Below are 8467 nucleotides of genomic sequence, written 5' to 3'. Positions count from 1 at the left end.
CCATTTTGTATATCAGTTCCTTCAAACATTCCTTTTACTGTAACCTACCCTGTTTTGTACCAGGATGAGGTGCTGATTTCTAGCAAACATTTCGCAGTACAGATCACTTATTCAATAATATGAATTTTTGCTTGTTTTAAATAGCCATTTGCCTGATAGTCTCATCTCAATCGTGTCCTTTCTGCAGATCATGTCCCCAAAACGTGTCATTCATACAGTTATAGACTGAGCCAACCATCCTGGGCAAGATCTGAGAGAGTCAAACACTGACTTTGAACAGAAACTCTGAAATGAATAAGGTATCTTCTATGAAAATGTAGGAATTACGTTCCTCACAAAACTGACAGTCATTCTGGTACGTGGGGAGAAGGTTTTGAGTAGAGTTCAACACAAGAGAATAAGAATGGCCCATTCCGGCTACTGACAATTTGCTGCTGCAATACACCAGGCAACCCAATAAACCAGTATGGGAAATGTTCTCTTTTACTGTGTAGATAATCCAGACGGCAACAAACAAGACTAATGAAACCATTCCTATCTGCTTGTTATCCTTCAAGAAAAAACATTTATGAGAAGCCAAGCTACCTGTCTCACTTCAGCACAAGTTTATCTCTGTTACTTATGAATTAACATCAGCAGCATTAGCAACGTGTACCACACAGAAAACACTTGTTTCAGCTAGCACCATAACAGCGATTGTCTCCTATTTTTAGTTACAGAAAAGAAACAGTAAACAACACCATAAACTACATCAATATTTTTGATGAAAGAGCCAATATAAGTGCAGAATATTTATTAAAGGGCAGTCAACAGTAAAGAGCCTCCTAAGAAGCTTAGATATTAAAAGCTGTCAAATTTAAATGCTTAATTTGATAGTTCCACTACAAAGACCTACGCAAATCTTGTACTGCTACAGACCAGCTCCATCAAATAGCCCAGGTACAGACTGACAGGGTTAGCCAATACTTCCAAAGAGGTGACAGCACAGAGTATTCATCATCTCCTGTCAAGACATGTGACATTTATCTAGTTGACTGCAACACAAAAGTCATGAATTAGGACTACCGATGTGAGCCAGCTCTAACAGCAGACAATGCAGTATATGCAGCCTCACACTTGGATGAAGATAGATCCATACCTGGTAGGAGGGCTGCCATACTTATCCTTAAAGCACATGCCAGCTTAAGGAGTCTTCCTCACCATCAAGGTAGGTAGTACAAGAGTGAAACTGCTACAGAGCTTGTTGCACACCTTCTGACAGTGATTCTGGCGGGTTCTCTCTGCCTGGCACTGCTATTACCCCCCCATCCCCACTGCTGTCCAGGCCGTGGGAAATTCGGAAAATGGAAACAGAAACTGAAAGAAACTACACTCCCAAATAAAAATGCTAAATGTTAAGATTCCAGCTCAGTTTAACTATACAGGGTTCCCCTCCCTGTTGAAAAAAGACCTGGGAAGCCTGTCCCAACCCTGGTGCTTGGAAATACAGCAGCACACAAATGCAAGCCTTGTGTCACGCACATTGCATTCTTCAAGCTTGAATGGCACATTCTTTCTCCCTGCATCTTGGCCCATAACAGTCTCCTTTGTCTCACGCCCTTCTGTGGCAGGTGGGTTATGTTTTAGGTCTGAAGAACACCACGAACCTTCCTGTGCTGGTCAGCCACTAGGAGGAGGCCAGCAGCTGGCCTCAAGCGGCTGCCTGCCAGCTGAAGGTCTCAGGGTGCCCACAGTTGGAGGCAGCCACGCGTCAGCCATGCAGGCAGCATGGCCAGACAGGCCAGACAGCCCACCCGCAGCTGCAGCCTTGGACACAAGGAGGAGGAGCTGCAGAAAAACACTGCCCAGCTCCCTCCCATCTCAGGCTTCTGCACAAGTACTCGTTTCAGCCCATCTGACACAGTTTCCAAACAGGAGGGCATGTCAAAGTGGGATACAAAAGCGACTTCTCATCCCGAACATCTCCTGGTATTTTTAACAATATGGCATACTCAAGCTCCATTCTGTGTCTGTCATGGTTGATTTATACCACAATATTATTTAATAAGAACTACTTGGTATATATTCAATCCCTTGAGAAAGAATAAATACAACAGACTTGGACCAGAGGAACCTAAAGCAATTTGGGGTAATTTAGCCATTACTTCTATTTTAATGTTCTTGCAAGGGCTTGGCAGGGCTGCATTTGACATCGAGCACTCTCCTCTTCCCAAATGCACAGCCTAAGGAGATTGGGATTTGCGCCTCCCCAAATACCATTCACATTTAATGGAGACATGCAAAAACAAGAAAGCATAAACCAAAGCACTTCTAAGCCTGCATCACCTCTACCCCATGCATTTTAATGCCCCAAGCCAAAGAGATGATGCCTCTTACGTTACGAACTGATACACAGATCAGGCTCAGCACAGGCACATACCTGAAGCTAGGAGCTGCATCAGGCTTCCGTTAGCACAGCGATGAATTACCATTTTACTAATGCTTCATAGTACGCTAAGTGTAAGATTCTTGAGCACCTCCAGGTGACCATTAAAATAATAAAAACAAAAGGTTACTCTTCCCCAAGAGGTATGTGACCTCTTGACAAACCAGATCCAGGGGTGGGAGGACTCAAGGATGAGGCTGGCTGTGCCCACGCAGGAGGCTCAGCTCCGTGCTATTGGCACCTGGCATGTCCAGCGCCGCTGTGGCGAGGCTGAGCCTGCAGTGCACACAGCCAACAGAAAAGGACTGAGCTGTGGCGTGTCCTCCTGGCACAGCCTTTGCACAACTGCCCAAAGCTGTCCTCTCAGAAGCTCGCCATTACCGCATGGCCTGTGCCTGGGAGCAGACACATCAGTACAGCTACCTGAACACGGCCCTCACGCACCCTGTGCTGGCACAGCTCCACCTCCACCTGCAGCACACCCTGGCGACAACAGGAAGCCAACAAACAAACACAAACATGACATAACCGGAAACCAGTTGCTCCAGGCTAACACACTCTCTCTTTGCAGCTGTGCAGGGCAGGCAGTGCCTGGCTTAGAGCTCCTGTGCCCTACGGCCCTGCCCCAGCAGGAAGGAGCCAGCCCTACTGAAGCAATAGGACAGCTAACCCTGTGCAGCCACCCCTCCTGACAGCATCCCTGTTACTGATTCTACATCTTCAAAGTCAGAGATTAAGAGCCTGGTTCAACAGCTGACAGCAGCACACAAGCCTGCAGAAACAAAGTGCTGGGCTCCTCAGCTCTCTTTCCATCAATCTCCTTGTCTTGAATTCGCTCTGTTTGAGGTTTCATCTGGGCAAGTCTGTACTGGCTACTGATTTCAGCGCTAACTTCTTACACCTGGTGTCAGATTCAAACAAACTATATCAGAGGAAAAGACTGTAACAAGTCTTATTTCTGTTATTTATAAAACCAAGCTTGTAGTCAATTTAAACCAAACTAAAATACATCTGGCTTAAGGAAAAAAAAAAAGAAAAAAAAAAAAAAAAAAAGCACTGCTGATTCTACACTGACACAACAGTTCAACCAGTGCCGCTTTCTGCCTTTATTTTTTTCCTCCCGTGGATAGAAGCTCTAAAGATGAGCATTGTTAAGGTCTTTAAGTCTTGAAAATGCAAACATACACTGCTATGAATTCAGCCCACCTGAACTTGAATTAGTTGGTAACAGCTCTGCAAGCAGAAATTTATACTTTCCACTGCAGATGATCATAATGCAACCCCCTTCTGCTGCTAGAGCAGTGAGCACAGGCCCTCTGACAACACCGAAATACTGGCTAAATGCCACTGAGGATGCACTACAGCAGCTGTACAACAATGTCAGCAGCCTGCTGACCAAAGGCAACTCTGTTTTATACTGATAGAATGGCTCATAGCAGAGATATGCAGTATCAGCAGAACCTGCCACAACTAAAAATTCCAGTAAGCAATCTTTTACGCTTTACAGTTCCCAATGGGCAGCACGGACTTGGCACAAAATGCCTCTTCTTCTGAAGAGGAGATCCTGAATATTGCCATAGTCTCATCCTTTTTTTACCTTAAGCAATAAGAAGCCTACATTAATTCAGCTCCATGTCTTTATTAAAATAATACCAGAACTGATTGCAAGCTATATGCAAACGTAGATGTTCTTAGGACTTGTATTCTAATTCAAGAGATCAGCTTAAACCATTGTGTGCATGTATCTCATTATATAAAATATGAGCATGTATACATACATACATACATAAAACTCTGAGTAAATTAGCACAAGTAGCTAATAGTATTTATAATAACAACATATAGCATTGCAGTAGCTAACACACCATCTACATACAGAGCCCTGCATTCCCCACCACAAACTAATGAAACTTTAACTCCAATAGCTACACTACCCCCAAGTCACAGACATAGGGCACAGCTGTTGCACTTCTGAGAGGTAGTGGTGGTACAACTCCCACACCTTTGTCATACCGCCAGATTAAGAACAGACCAATCTCACTCAGGGCAAGAAGCCCAACTCCCTGAGAACTCCATTAACGTTTTCTGCTCCTGATTCATTGTGAAGACAATGGACCAGAACTGTACACAGAAATCCAGGCAGGCTGCCCTCAGTCCATCTAACAGTAACATTAATGCTTCCCTAATACATATTAAGACTGCATTCAGCTGTTTCACACCCACATGCCATTAGCAGTCCACTTTCAGTTACCATGAATAGTTTTCTCTCCTCTCTTCATTTGATGAATTCAAACTTTTCTCTCTTGAAAATACTCACATAGAACAACAAAAAGCTGTTACCAGTCCCCAGCCTTCTCTGAAGTACCATTTACAAATACACTAAATGCATTTCTTGAACAGCCACCTACCTGTGCCACTGGGAGTTAAGTAATTACTAATTAGCAAACACAGCATTAGTATCTAACATCGACAAACGCAGAAATTGCCATTCCAAGGTAATATGTAAGCCATAATCTTCTGTAACTAGGAAAAAAAAAGTGACCAAAAGCAAACACCATGTTTAAAAGCAGGTTACTTCAGCTGTACCTTCATGTGTCACACTTAAAGACATTTCCCACTCCCTTTTTTACCACAGCATTTCATTACGCTTAACATGGAGTTATCTAGCTGAGGCAGAAGAGAAACAAAACTCGTTTAAGAATCACTTAACGTGAGGCATGTGGAAAAACTAAGGATCTGTAGCTTGTTTTACAGACTAAAACACCCCTTCAAAAGAACTCACATATTTCACCATTTCTCTTTTGTTTTCTCAAGGACTTAATGATCCAGCATACAACAGCTGTAACTGCGTATAACGTCACAAAGCTGTATGGAGTGGTGGGGGACTTGGGGATCAGTGCTGCCTTCAAGATAAGAATCCAAGCATCAGTTAAGTTCCAATGATGAAATAGGGTTTGTGTGTATTTTGGTAACAAGTGACCGACTATAACTGAGTTTTAAAGGTAGCACCCAAAGGAGAATATGGGATGAAACAATTACTTCTATAAGTCACAAGAGAGAACTGCATGTAAAAGTGCTTCTGCAGCAGAGCTAAGACAGAGCAAGAGGCAGCTAGGAATGGAAGCACTGCACCCTGCAGACAAACATGAAGCTCCTGCTGCTGCAAGTAATGGGCAGCATGCAGGGACCAGACACGTCTCCCAGTACCAGACCTCAACACAACCTCCATTCCTTCACCTCTCACCTTCACCAGTTACCCGGACAGCAGACAGTCTGCTCCACCTACAAACAGCCAACCTATCTACAAAGTGGTATCCACAGAACATGCCAAATGAATTGTCCAATATTAACGTTGCTTATTTTTAACTGAGTATTTACAAAGACACAACCTGACATGGTAACCTTTGCTCTACTGCAATCCCACATGTTCCACAAAGCGTAACAAAGTGAGCTTAGCAAACCTGTCCCTATGAAAGACTGCTACATTTCAGCACATCAACAGACAGACAACGCTCAAGTAACCATGATACACCTGTCCTATGTAAAAGAACCAAACCTGGGTTTTCCAGCAGCTTCCTTGGGTAGCAATCCAGTTCTTTATGCTAAGACTCATGCAAAGATTTTAAAAACAAAGCCACCACATACATGCTCAGAACTGTGCATCACCACAACACAGAGCTCCTCTACTCAGGTTTTGTCTCTACCCGAGCCCCCTGCTTTCCATGAAGGCTGGGATTCAGCACGCCGTGCCAACACCAGCAGCATCTGGCTCTGCCCTTTCCAAACTGCCCGAGGAAGTACTGTGCACACAAAGCACAACTTTCACGGTCATAATCTGAGACATTCCAGTCAAACACCACAGACAGCTCTGACACTGTGACTTTTGCTAATTAGCTTTCTGTCTCCTATGTTCTGATACACTCATTCTATCAGCATTTGATAACACAATGGCAAAACTAACAAGCTTCAGACACCCCGTTCATAGCAGAACCAAGTGAGACCAGCGTATGCGTAATCCTGGCAAGAATTAAGATAAGGGCCTCTGGGAAGTAACTCACAAAGCTGTATTTCAGTCTTGATTTACAGTTGAGTCCTTAAGTAACAGACAGAAGGTGGAAACTCTCATTTATGCTCCTTTACACATTGTAATTCCTATTAAATCACACAGAACGCAAGTCTGAACGACGCCAGTCCAAACAGCTTCTAACTAAGCTTACCAGCGAACTTAATCGTGGATATGACTGCTGCCCAGCATCATTCTCCTGCATTCTCTAACCAGACCACAGACTCACCTTCCCTTACGTTAAAGCTAAATGTTCAGAGACGTTTCTTTCATAACAATGCCTAACAGGAGATGCACTCTGCACAGCAAGTACTGCCGGGACAAGTGACTGCTCAGGTGTAATCATTAAGAAGCACAGAGCTCCAGCCAACCCTCCTTAGGGCACACAGAAAACTTTCCTTTGCTCTCAGGATGTAGGGAAGGCATCTCCTCGCCCTCACCCGCGTCCTGCCAACCGTCCCAACACTCCCTTGTGCCAGCCCGTGCCCGACCAACCATCAGCACGGGCGGCGCACCAGGCGGGACGGAGGAGGAAGACCCCTCTAGCGCCCGGACGCGCCCGCGGCGGCCAGGATCGGCGGCTCAGTGAGCACGGCCGTGGGCCCCCACCGCTCGGCGGCGCCACCCGCCGCGGACGGCTACCGGCCGGGGTCGCCGTTCGTTCGCCCCCGTTCCGCCCCAGCCCCCCGCGAGTCCCAGGGCCGGCGCCTCGCCGCCTCCGAGCGCTCCGCGGCAGGTGCCGCCCTCCCCACCGCCCACAGCCCCCCACCGCCAGGTGAGAGCCCGGACGCACCGCGCCGCCAGGGACGGCCCCGGAAGGAGGCCCCAGGACGGGGCGCGGCGGCACTTACAGCCGTTTCTCCTGCGGCTGCAGCTGCCGGTGCATGGCCAGCGAGAAGCCGAAGAGGCTGCCCGGCTCCCCGCGCCGGCCGATCACGTTCTCCGTGTCCAGGTTGAAGGCGCCGGCCAGCCCCGGCAGCAGGGCCAGGTAGAGGAGGAGCGCGGCCGCCATCTGCTCCAGCCGGCACGACAACCTGCCGCCCAGCGCCGCCGCTCTGTCCGCTCGCCCGTCGCGCCGAGCCGGATCCCGCCCCGCCCCGCCCTCCTCGCCGCGGGCAGCCCGGCCCCCCGAGCGGCGCCGAGCGCCCCGCAACGCCGCAGCGGGGGCGGCGCAAAATGTCGGTGGTGCCGGGGCACCGCCTTGCGGGCAGCACGTCCCGCCGCGCCCCAGCCCTGCGGCCGTGAGCTTGGAGCGTGGAAAAACCGGCGGGCGGGCGGGGGTACCGCGAGCGCGGAACCCGAGCGCGGGGTGCGGGAGCGGAAGCTGCGGGCGGCGGCCACGTGCGTCGCACCTTGACGGGACGCACCGCGTTCGTGCGCTCCCCACCGCGTACTTTAAGGGAGGTCTGCGCTCCTTTGAGGCTCTTCAGACGGCACGCTCGTTCCTTCACAGCGTTTCTTATCCATACACTTCGTTTGAAAACAATGTTTTCCCTCCTGCTCTCACCCTTAACTCGGAAGCAGAGCTGCAAGCGTTCCTTAGCACAGCCCTACGCACAAGAGTCGGTCTGTTAACCCAAGCACAGCTCGGGGCCCTGTCTTAACACCCGACAAGTGCCAACAACAGAATAATTCTTGTTTTCCAGTGGTACCTGAGACAGGAACAGAAGAGCTGCTCTTCACACAAAAGACTGCAGAAAAGAGGGATAAAGGAAAAATAAAAATAAAAGAGCAATTAGGCTCTCACATGCTGGTATCCCAAATAATTTCTGCTGGAACAATGCTGTGCTCCCTAGGAGTTAATCCATCTACTTTTTCCAGAGCAATTACTCTAGGGTAACTGCATGTATAGACCAGTCTTTGGCTCAGGACCAAAACACACTTGAGCAAAAGAGCAGAAAACACCAGAAATGTGTATCTAATGTGTAAACAAAACATGCTGTTCATCGAGACTCCAGATAGTTACTGCTAACAGGAAC

The 8467-nt window shown here is 47.9% G+C and overlaps 1 protein-coding gene across 3 annotated transcripts in view; it reads right to left on the bottom strand.

The window, feature by feature from the left end:
• Window positions 1-7577, bottom strand: part of ITGA6 (integrin subunit alpha 6) — a 37007-nt gene extending 29430 nt beyond the window's left edge. For all 3 annotated transcript variants that reach the window (XM_085552489.1, XM_015868495.3, XM_015868494.3), the window contains exon 1: window positions 7340-7577. In XM_085552489.1, coding sequence (XP_085408615.1) covers window positions 7340-7500 — 161 coding nt within the window. In that variant the 5' untranslated portion in view covers window positions 7501-7577. The remainder of the gene's footprint in view (window positions 1-7339) is intronic.
• Between the last annotated feature and the right edge of the window lie 890 nt (window positions 7578-8467).

This window comes from Coturnix japonica, chromosome 7 (genome assembly GCF_054131305.1).
Source record: "Coturnix japonica strain WE chromosome 7, WE-NBRP24, whole genome shotgun sequence".
Taxonomy (NCBI): Eukaryota; Metazoa; Chordata; class Aves; order Galliformes; family Phasianidae; genus Coturnix; species Coturnix japonica.
This window is presented reverse-complemented; position numbering and strand designations above follow the sequence as displayed.